This window comes from Taudactylus pleione, unplaced genomic scaffold, assembly GCF_031769625.1.
Source record: "Taudactylus pleione unplaced genomic scaffold, aTauple2 ptg000903l, whole genome shotgun sequence".
NCBI classification, from domain to species: Eukaryota; Metazoa; Chordata; class Amphibia; order Anura; family Myobatrachidae; genus Taudactylus; species Taudactylus pleione.
The window spans coordinates 255,272-267,502 of record NW_028285304.1 but is presented as its reverse complement, the minus strand read 5'-3'; the positions used below and the strand labels follow the sequence as shown (position 1 = coordinate 267,502).

Here is a 12,231-nt window from a genome sequence, read left to right as displayed (position 1 = left end):
CCAGTGCAGGAAAGAAGCAAACATGTATTTTATCTACCAATAATGGGTCCACTGAGCACTATATGGCTGTATACTATAACACTGTATCCCAATGATACACTTCATTAGTTGATTAACCAAGATATCTATGATGGAAAGTCTTAATTGACTATGGAGAAGTAGCTGGAAACACTGAAATATTATATAAGTACTGATACTGACCCTACTCTGGGTCCAGCACTGATAGAGCCCCAGCCTCATCCCACCTCTGCGGTACAAATCCATTATGGGCAGTGCTGTGTGTCTCCTCCTTACCATGGTATGGCTGTGCAGCTGTACAGGAATACATGCAGAGGACGTCACTGTCCCTGACTGTTCCATCACTCAGAGGCTCCTCAGCTTCATTACAGAGAGCAAAGCTCCGTCTGATTTCTACCAAAATTACTGGGGGCCAAACGCACTGAGCCTGCGCAAAAAACATTATGGAGGCAGCCACACTGCAGTGTCACTGAGCTAACGGGTGATGATTGATCATCACCCTTCATATTATCCAGGGACGGAACTTCAACCATGGCTCCTGGAGGCAAGATCCCCCCAAGATCCTCCCCGTATCACCAGGGGTGACATGATTTTTCCAACCTGGCAACAAGATTCCTCGCACTCAAAAATATATTTGTTTTTCCTTTTTTAGAAAATAATGTTGTTACCTTAATGCTCATATATCAGTACACAGACTATAGCTGAAACGACAAAACAATTAAAGTTCACAAATGCCAGTTAAAACCATTATTGGATGGTTACGCTCAGTAAAGATAATGATAGATTACTGTACCTCATTATAAAGCCATCTGCATACCTCCCAAATTTGCGTGCTGTGCAGTGTGTATGGAAGACTCTGAAAAAGGGGGTGGAGCCACAGAAATGGGGTGGAGCCTAACAGCACATTTTAGACAGGACGGAGTGGGGCAGGGAGCCGTAAGAGCGCTGTAGGGTCGGGGACACAGGCTGGGCATAGCACACAGTCATAGTGTGATTACTGTATTACAGTTACATACTGTATAGCCGACGCTGATTAACTAAAGCTACATGCAGCGGCGTCCCCCTCCCTAACTGTGTCCTTGGACTGACAGGCAGGCAGTAAGCAGAGAGTGCTGCCCGGACGCTAGAGGGACCAGAAGCAATCTTTTGTAAACAGCCCTGCCATCAGGAAAGTGTGTGTGTGGTGCACGCTGGCTGCCCTCACTGCAGGAAAGACGTACTAGCCCGCCCCTGCTGCTTCCCACACAGAACATGGCTGCCCCCTATCTGTTCCCCTGCAGGCTGCCGCTGGGATCATAGTGCGAGGGTAGTGCTTCTGCTTCCCCAACCCCCTCCTAGTTACTGTTTGCACCTGCACACCTTCAGTACAGGAGACAACCCCCTCCTAGTTACTGTTTGCACCTGCACACCCTCAGTACAGGAGACAACCCCCTCCTAGTTACTGTTTGCACCTGCACACCTTCAGTACAGGAGACAACCCCCTCCTAGTTACTGTTTGCACCTGCACACCTTCAGTACAGGAGACAACCCCCTCCTAGTTACTGTTTGCACCTGCACACCTTCAGTACAGGAGACTTCACCCAGCAGCTGTCTAATCACAGACTGCAGGGAATATCCAGCCAGCTCAGCAATCAGGAAGTACCGGTGGAGCTCGAGTCCACCATTATTCAGCCCGGTGGGCGGGCCCTAGGCAGCCGCTTTTGTTGCCTAGTGGTAAATCCGCTACTGCTGCCCGCCACTCCTGTCACGTGTTTGAAGGATGGCGAGTTGCCCCACCCTGTTCCGTCGCCCATGGATGTGCTTAGAATTACTGTAATAAATCTCTGGCTGCAGCAGACAACCTACTTCAGACTTGAATTGCTCTCACTATAATAATTTCTGATAAATTGAATTGTGAAGACATTTTAAGACATAGGCCGTATTCAATTAGAAGCGAAAAGTACGTTTCGGCGATACTTTTTCACCGATGATGTAATTTTCGATGGTTTCATCTTATTCCAGTATCAAAAAAAAGTTTCGCCTATGAATACCCGGCGGAAAAAAGTGCAGAATTGGGGTTTGGGGTGCAATGTTGCGGGAACCACCCTGCACCCTTTGGACATCCCCCCTGACGCTAACTGCGTAAAAAATGCAAAAAACCCCCACAAAGGACACCCCAAAAAACACTTTTAAAATGGCTGAAAAAAATCAAAGTGGGGGTACAAATTCAAAAACTAGCGAAATAGCCTCTGGGGGGGTCTGGTAGTATGGGGGAGGGGTATTTTGGATTGCAGGTGTTTGCTGAATGTGCGTTTTTTGGCGCTTTTTAATGCTTGATTTTAGCAACTTTACCCCATTTTCATGTACCCCAAATTTGATGGGAATTCTTATTTTCCCCCAAAAAGTAGCAAAATGCTATTCGTCACCACTTGCTGATAGATGATAATAGCGCCTAGTGAGACCATTTAAAAACCCCAAATACCTTTAGCAGGGCTATTCGAGGGTCCCCATAGTGATCCCCCATGTCAGTCCATCTTTTGGGGGGTGTCAGGCTGATTTTCCCAAAACTGACAGAACTTTTTGCCGATTTAAGTTTCGCCGGGTCCTGTTTTCGCCATTTTGGAATTGAATATGGGGATACGTGGGGACGCGCGCGATACTTTTTCGCACTTGAAACCAGCGATGACGACGAAAAGTCCGGCAACAGACTTTTTGCTTCTAATTGAATACGGCCCTTAGAGGCCTATTCATCATAACTAAAAATTCTCTGGAGGTAATTAGGTTTAGAACTGGCATGGAGTTCTACCTAATTACCGGAGGAATTCATCATTCCTCCTCCCCATAACTATATTCCGAAAAGCTGTTATTTTTGTGATGACAGCTTTTCGGGAAATAGATACTTTTTTCTGTCTGATCTAACTTACCGCAGCTGTAATCAGCGCTGTGCATGCGCCGTTCTGTACACATTAATGTACTAATGTATGGGGAGTGTGGAAATTCACGCAGGGGGACATATCCAGGAGAGATCAGTGATATCTCCTGTGCTAAGTGTGTTAATGAATACTAAAACCATGTGTCCTTAAAACTGTTATTTTAGTGTTGATGAATAGGCCCCTATGTTTTGTTTTATTTTCCTTTGTGAGAAATTATTCGCCGATCTCATTATCTCTGGAGGTATTGGCTGTAATCAGATATCTTACTTATTGTTCTTTATTATCCTGGTCCTAAGAACTGGGATTACCCCAATAAATGATATGTTTACACTCATGTGTGACACGTTACATGTATGTTATATCCTAAACCCCACTCATTTTTAAGAAAATGTGTATATATAATTACAAGTTAATTTTTAAGGGAATTTATTTACAAAGAAGACTGCACCACAAAAGGGAACGTTTCCTTTGCTGAACCATCCATTATGGTTCAACATCCATTTTGTCTTCCCTACCCAAACGTTACTATGGTGACTGGCAATGGCTGACGCACTGCACAGCATTCAGACATGTGACATTGGGAAAATATAACCCCGCCCCAATCTGCAAAACTCCACCCATTGTGGTTAAAAGAATTGCCCTTTTTGGGCTTTGTAACTTGGGGCAGTTGGGCGGTATTATATCCTGCCCCTGCTCACCCCTAATCACAGTCTGGTACTTTATTTCATACAAATATCTGCCTGTATGGCTGCTGCTAATGTCTGTGTGATGACATCACAATGGCCCATTGTTACACAATAAGTGGTAAGAACACTACAGCTTATCCTGTTGTGTGGTCCCCCCTAGTGTGTGAAGCGTTGTCTGGAGCTGGTGGTTGTGTTTGGTAGTGATAGGTTTGAGTTTTTATTTCATTTTTCTTAGTGTTAGGTTTAGGCTATATTTCTTTAGTTTATAAGTTTTTTTAGTGTATTTAGTATAGTTAGATTAGTATTTTAGCATTTAGTATAGTTATAGTATTTAGTATAGTTAGATTAGTATTTTAGTATTTAGTATAGATTAGTAGTTAGTATAATAGTTGGAGAGTAGGGAGTAGGAGTTAGGGGGCAGCCATGGGCTGCTTTCCCTTCAAGATTCGCTGGCCATGCTCCAAGAAAAAGGTAAGTGCGCTGTTATTTTTATTTCTTGTACTTTGTTTGCACAGTTGGGATTTTTGAAGAACTTAAAAAGGGGTGGAGCTCACCTGAAAGTGGGCGTTTCTGGACATAGGAGGCGGGGGTTGTCCCACTTTAGTAGGCCTAAATGTAGGGTGATGTCTGTGTCCGAATCTGACTATGCTAAGGGGCTATTTATTATTACTTATAGTATTGCTGGTTCCCAATGGTGGCAAATCGTAGGCGTTACATATGAGCTGATTGGGTGGGTGACAGGGACAGAGGGCAGATTCTGTGACCATTAGTCACATGACGGTGATGTGGATTTCTGTCCCCCACTGTCCTGCGTCAGGTGTATACAGCCAGTGACTGCTCAGGTAACAGGGTCATATTCAGTTGTGCACATGGATTATAAACGTTACACACTGACATAAGTAGGCAAACCAATTGCTGGCATATAAATGTTATATTATTATATATACAATAGAGAACGTGTTAGTGTTACAGTGTTCCCCCATTTATTCCTCAATTTCTGCTGGTACATAAATAGATTTCCTGTCCTGTTACTCTATTTGGCACTTAGAAAATAAGGACATTATTAGTACAGTCATTATAGAATTGCCTACAGTATATTGTGTCACCTAGTGCTTCTGGCTGTGACTAGACCGGTGTCACTGTGTAATGATGGACCAGACACACAGAAGCAGGTGCCCGTGGGGATAGCAATAGCTGAGACCTTGGTGTTACTGTGTAATGACTCTGTTATATCATTATTGCTGTAAGTACATTGTTCTCTCTCTCTCTCTCTTAGAGACAACGTAAAGCCCAGCTAGCTGAGCAGCAGGAGACGATACAGAGACTGACCTGTAAGAACTCATCTCACCTTCTGTGCTGTGTGAGGAGCAGTAGGTGCCAGGCGTGTGACACGGACAGATGCATGTGTGGTGTTAGCCATGATTGCTTTGTACCCATCTAGTTGGCATTTCCTGGTTCGCTAGTGATACAAGGAGGAGGCAGATTAAGCAGCATCTAGTAGATTAAAAAGCAAAGTCGATCCTCCACCTAATTCCATCACACCCCTTATTCCCAACCCAATGGGACATAATATGCTCCATCATCCTATCACTATTGTATGTAGGCAAGCACATCACATTACTTACACAAACAGCCCCTCGCGTGTAATAAATCACTGTATAGCACATATAACATGGTTTATGCATGTGATAAGGTGATGTACATCTGTATAATGTTACTGCATAGACTGTGACCAATTGTACTAGCTATGCTCTTTCTTTGTAAGTATATATTTTATTATTATTATTTATTACCAGTCATTTATATAGTGCATACATATTCTGCAAATATTTACCCAATCACATCAGTCCCTGCACCAGTGGAGCTTACAATCTATGGGCCTAATTCAGAGTTGGACACAGTTTAGACTCGGTCTCAACTGGCCAATGTTTTGCAAACTGTGCCTGAGCCACACGTGTGATATATCGCGCAGTGAGTAGCGCAATAAGCATTGTTAGCTTATATAAATACCACTATTCTGACCACACAACTAACATAAAGTGAGGTGAAATTTAATCTTTACTGCATCTAAGAAATCATTGTCCCTGTTCTTTGTAGGGCTATGTAGCTGGTAGTATTTGGTTAGAAAATAATAAATCCTAATATGAAGATCACTCAATCTGATATTGTCTTGTCCTTATACACAGATAAGATCACACTACAGGAGGAGGAGGTGGTTTATATTATGCAGCAACACCGGGAGAAGATGCTGCTGATTGAAGAGAATAACCAGCTGCAGGTCCAACGTATAAGAGCTGAGATAGAGCAGCTGCGAGAACAGGTCAGATACGGATTTATCTATACATGATATTTTCTCTGTAGGTAGAACAGGGCTGGAATAGTAGATGAAGAAGGCACTTGGGCCCAATGTAATTCACCATTTCCCCGAGAGCTTCTTTGCACTAGTGTAAGCCCTATAGATCATTTGTGCCCCTAAAGCCTTTTTGTACAATTAAACCCTCAGGTACAGATGTGTCCTCACATAACTATACTTCTGGGGGGGCAGGAAATGTAATTATAGATGTTATTGTATAATAATAATATAACTGCTATGTACTATGTGTATTGCAGGCTATACAAGACCAGGCCACAGCGGTGGAGAGGAGATGTGCAGGTGAGGAGATAATATGGAGACGTCTGGTGGGTGTAGATGGGATCTGTCAGATAGAGGTGACGTATGATCTGGGATTGCTGAGTAATATTTCCCTTCCTATCATTTCCCTGGGAGCCGGTGATTTATCAGCACTTTTCTGTCCTATATATATGGAGGAAACAATCTCATTGTTCTCTTCAGCTAAATAGCTGGAAATAAATGTTTTGTCCCTATTATCAATAGACCCCAAATCATTACTTGTCCCATCTGGCCAGTACTATCCAAGGCCATCATAGTCATTACAGCTGCTTGGCACCCATGCATACCAATAGGTATTATAGACCAATCAGAAGGCTATATAAGTCAGCTGTATTATAATAAATGACCAGGAACATGACCCTCCAACATGGCTGCTCCCAGCAGGTACACAATGCTCTGCTCCTGCACTGCCCACGACAGGTATGATTGCAGTCACTGGTGCTGAACTCGGTCATTGCTGAGAAGGGTGATTATATCCCAGGTGAGTGCAATCATACATTACATGGGATGTACAGGAGCTCTGTGTACCTGGTGGAAGCGGCCATGTTGGAGGAGACTGCGGTCTGTGTGTGTTTGGCCTCTGACCTACTATGTGACTGTACTCTCTTTCCCTACAGAGCTCAGGGAACATCTACAGAAGAAGAGAGCTGCACAAGAGGCTACTATCACCTCCCTCCAGGTTAGCTTCTGTGTTACACCTATTATAGCATAGTCAGGGCGTTTCTCAGCTGCAATACAAGGAAAACTCAAAACAGTCCTCTGCAGGGTTATACACTTTCAGGTCACTGTAATGTACTGGTTTAGCCACCCAAGGCCTTTGCTAAGTATATAGGTTTCAGTATTGTGTGTGCCAGGAGCTGACGCTGGGGGCGTGGCTGTGGTGGTCACATGGTGGGTGGAAAACACTCTGGTTGGTACGTTGGTGAATGTCTTAGCCTGTTTTATGGCTTTCCCTTACATATACTGAGTGTGTGACCAATCCTGGCACCAGTACCAGTCTGGGAGTAGTTATTTAGGTTGGTATGTGGTTGCCGGGTGCCCTGTACATCTGACTGTAAAGGTGATGAGCATCTGAAAGACAAATGACTGTTTAGGGACCACATAGGCCACAATATATTACAGTGTACTTTGTACAAGGAGAAGCTTGTATTGTAGCTGTGCTTAGCTATAGGGATTTCTCATATTACAGATTATATGAGAGTCACAGTTGTCATTCTACACCCCCCCTGGACGCCATGATGTGACTGAGAGCTGGTGACACAGTATCTGCTTCTCTTTGTAGGAGACCGTGGCAGCAATGCAGGCGGAAGCGGCAGCAGCAGCACAGCCAATGGGAACAGCCGGGGCCTCATCAGCTGCTCCACCAGTGGCGGCATCATCTACACCACTGGTGGGAGAAACACACATAAAGGTACTAACTCATATGACAGCTAATGGCAAAGACAAAGTTGATGTAAAGATTTGGATTTGATCTGGGCCAACATTCAGCCTATGACGTCACTGGGGGCTACAGGTATAACATCTTTTATCCAGAATCACAGTATCCAGAATTGTAGGGCGTTCCAGAAAAGAACAAGCTGATATATTACTGGTGTTCAATGGTTTCGTCATTTGCACAAACTGTGACAAGATGGGGATGTTAGGATATTGAAAACAGGGATTTAGCCAGATTGACACACTGCACGCACTGCTACTATTGTGCATACCGTGTGTTTGTGTATCATTAGTTGTGTCTTAGGCCTCCTGGCAGCTGCGTCTATACACAGTCAGTAGACATAGCACTGAGTTGCTGATCCTGCTTTAGCAGACATGCTGGAGCCATACATAGTAGGATGTCTATGTAGGTTGTCTTATGTACAATAATGATTCTGGAAAATAGACCCCATACCTGCAGTTTCTTGTGAATTGATTGGCTGCATTCTCATGGCTATTATTTCAGTCTCCAAAATGGCTGCCTCCACTGCAGACATGGCTGGGGCCTGTAAAGAACAATATCACTTTCTATTATTTACCATTAACCCTGCACCCTCCGCCACCAGCGGTGCAGATAATAGCCCCAGGCTTTCAGCCTGGGCCTGGGGGTTACATAGAAGGGGCATCATATTTACAAGAGTGACTTTATTTACTTTTTTGCACGTGAACACTTTTTGGTGACATGACTGGAATGGCAGGATGGATATACCTGGTCTCCAAACACTGAACTACCTCTGGGGGAAACCTACTATTGTACGGATACAGACATTGATAAAATCTTATTACATATATAAATTAGAGACAGCAGCAGGGAAGGATTCTGGGCCTGATTCAGAGCCTCTCGCTAGGCTGCGTGCGCTCGCAGTCGTAACGACGGGCAGTATGTAAATGCCACGTGCGCACACTAAGATATAGGACGCCCTCTATGTCTGAACATGCGATTTCCGGGTGAAGTTAGATGCCCACCAGCCTGGAGTAATGACGCCCACTTTCAGACATCATCTCCAGGAAATGTATGAAAAGTTAAACATTGGTACAATCGGGCAACATCGAACCAGCACGTAGTACTTGAGGTAGACCCTAGCCTACTGCAAGCACTGTGATCACCACTGTATGTAAAACAGCTCAGTGATGCATATGCTGACGCTGCAGTGTAATTATGCACGCCCTTAAATTGGTGTAAAGACGCCCAGCCACGCCTGTGCTAGTGCAAGCACACCCCATTTACATAGACCTGCCCCAGCTACCATCCACACACGCCCGTTCTGCCACCCAAACTAGTGCTCTAGAAATATGCTGGGAGTGATCGTCTCCTGATCGCAGTGACTGGTTCGCACACGCGCATTGCGGCTTATAACCATGCACAGTTGGCAACAATCGGCTGGCTGCGGGCGAGCGCAGCCTAGCGTCCGGGTCTGAATCACGCCCTCTGTGGAGAGACTGTTTCTGCAATAGCTTAAGCAACGTGAAATAGATTTCTATTTACATGGGGTCTCCTTATCCGACTATTAGAGGGAGAAAAAATCATCCCAAGGCTTCAGAATAGGAAATATTCCCACCATCGGGAGCAATAACCCAGATTTATGCCGTAAATGGGCGGCAATATTGAACAAAGCCTCGTTTGATCTAATACTCCTGGTCATAGAGGAGTCCTCTATAGGGTTGTCACTTGCTAAAACTATCATTAAAACTTATGAGGATTTGTATATGACTGATATTAAGGCAGATACCACAGTCGACTGGTTGGATAAACTTAACGCCCAAATTGCTAAATATAAAAAGGATCTGATATAATTCAACCAGGATAAATGTAGAGCAGTAAATGGTGATTATGAGGAGAGATGTGTATATAACTGGGTTAATAATTTTTCGAACAAGGGCAGATATAAAAAAAACAAGAAGATCTTACACCAAACCCAAACATCACTCAACATTGACAGCACGCCCCCTTTGGTGCGAGACCCGGAGCGACGGCTTGCCCGTCGCTATCCGGGTCTCGCGCATGTGCACGACAGAGCCGGCTCCGTCGTGCGCATGCGCACTGGGCCAACATCGACCCATTTGCGAGCGCTCAGCGGTCGCGAGCGGGTCTGAATCAGGCCCAGAGACTTCAAGTGTTCTACTAACAGTGAATCAGAAGACGCAAGTACCAGCGGCACTTTTTTATCCAAACGCCTCCCAGCAGGGATGACTACCAGAGGGCAAACAGAAATCATAGGAGAACATTTACCCGCAGAGGCGGACAATATAAAAGGCAGAGGACAATGGAATATAAAGAAGAAAACCTAATTTATAGCCTCTCCTCAAGAGCACTCACTGGGGATGAGACTAATCTAAATCAGTTCCAGTAAAACAACATATTTGCAGTAGAACAAATGGTCACTTTATATGTGTAGGTTGTATCACCTGTAGTTATCTCCAAACAGGTGATTTGTTTCCCACATTCGCATTCAGGTAAAATAAATAAATAGAGTTCCCTGTGACATGTACATCTAATGTGTCATTTATTTTATTTTATGTCCGTGCGGACTTCTATATATAGGCAAGACAAGCCGCACGTGTAAGGAGAGGATGGCGCTCCATAGGAGTGCCAGCAGATCCTGTTTGGAGGGTACTATTAATGAACAACCTGCTGCCAGGCATTATAAAGAATGTGGGCATTCCTTAGTGACCCTCAGGTATAAGGTGATAGACTTTGTGCCAGATAATAAGAGAGGTGGTGATCGTGCTAAAACTTTATTACAGAAGGAGGCATGGTGGATACACTATCTAAATACGGGTAAACCTTTTAGGGTGAATGAATCTTTTTCTCTGGTATGCTATCTGTAAAATGTTGATAGGTAGTTATTGCTATGTTTAATTATTTTCTAACTTATTCCCTTCAGATCTCCGCTGTCATGGTGATAGGGCTTTTGATAATAGTGACATGGTGCTTGGGGTCCCGGTGAAGTCTCTGCTGCTGCCACTGACACTGCTGATGACGTCAGCCTTTCCACCCAAGCACACGTGCTGCTACTCCTGTGGATGCCGGACAGGGTGATGTCTCCTCTCAGCGTTGTCCCGAAAAATAACAAATACTTGTGGTGTCTTGCGTTGGAGAGAACTATTGAAGAATCGGGAGGCAGCGATGTGACGTCATCACATAGCGCTTTCAGCCAGACGGACGCCGCAGCACGAGAAACATCCAGCCGAGAAGCAAGCGCCGTGGAAAAGATAGGCAGAAGTAGGGACAGCTGAGACAGCCCACTCTCCTGCCTATACCGGACAAACTTACCCGGCATGGAGAACGCGTAACCCAGCACAACACGTGGATCTCAGCTACATCCGTTCTTCCTCAATTAGTCACTAAAAGACTATAAACATCACTTATTGATTTGTAATAAAGGTATTGCTATAATAATACACACTTCATACACTAATAGTGCTTAGTTTTTATTGTCTATGATTCCTTGTATTTATTATGAAGCAGCTTACACAGCCACATTAGAGCGCGGTGCCACCACTTATCAATATATACATGGCAGTCAGTGCAGGACCGACGGGGGGGAGGGACTTTGGCAGGGTGCCACTCGTTATCATTAGTGTACAGATTCCTTCAACAGAGATTCCCCAATGTTATGTACCTGGATTCACAACAGTCAGACTGACTTTTAAGTTTTGGAATATATTTTTAATTTTCTGACCAGCTCCTCTCCTCCCACCACCATTTCCCTGTACCCCCCTCTCGAGTTACCATCTTTGGGGGAATTCAATTAGTCTCTGGATTTGCAGCACAGGGAAAAGCTACGTGTTTTTATGGTAACCCCGTGTTTCCCAAACTGTGAGCCGGGGCACCCAGGTTTGCCACAGCGCACACTTACAATGGTGTCACTGCCGGGAGTTCTAGTAAGGTCCCAAATCAAATGATTTGGGCCGGCAAGATCTTAGTCCGTGTTGCGCGCTTCTTTACCCACAGGTACAGCACGTGGCCATTTACACAGAGCTGCAGACTCTGGCTCCGCCCCCTCTGCTCTCCTTTGTGCGGCTTCATCCTCCAGACCGCCCTCCACAGCACAATGAGGGAGCGTTGGCAAGTATGATCCCGAGAAGGAGGACAAAAAGGAGGAGGAAGAGGATGTGGGGCAGTAAATCAGGGCGGCCAAACTCAGGAGCAGCATGATGAACTGGGTACCCCACTGAGCTCCAGGAAGGCCCGGTCACCAAGTTTTTGGAGAGGATGAGAGAGAATTTGTGAATGGAGAACTGCAAGACCGTAAGAGTGGCGGGCTGTAATCTATTCTTTTATTTAGTTTTATACCATTAATCTAGACATATATAATGCTACATACAGTATATACACCTGTGTGTGTGCATATATAATTATATATATATATATATATATATATATATTAAAGATACATTTTTTGAATTCTCATATTGAGCATTTCCCGAATAATCTCACAGACTACAGTGAAGAACAGGGTGAACGGTT

At 44.5% G+C, this 12,231-nt stretch overlaps 1 protein-coding gene across 1 annotated transcript in view; it reads left to right on the top strand.

Moving 5' to 3' along the window:
* OVCH1 (ovochymase 1) overlaps positions 1-11,098 on the top strand; it is a 64,363-nt gene extending 53,265 nt beyond the window's left edge. The window contains exons 34-39 of the mRNA XM_088459244.1: positions 4,893-4,947; positions 5,803-5,936; positions 6,227-6,269; positions 6,905-6,966; positions 7,570-7,698; positions 10,646-11,098. Coding sequence (XP_088315370.1) covers positions 4,893-4,947; positions 5,803-5,936; positions 6,227-6,269; positions 6,905-6,966; positions 7,570-7,698; positions 10,646-10,708 — 486 coding nt within the window. The 3' untranslated portion in view covers positions 10,709-11,098. The remainder of the gene's footprint in view (positions 1-4,892; positions 4,948-5,802; positions 5,937-6,226; positions 6,270-6,904; positions 6,967-7,569; positions 7,699-10,645) is intronic.
* The last annotated feature ends 1,133 nt before the right edge of the window (positions 11,099-12,231 follow it).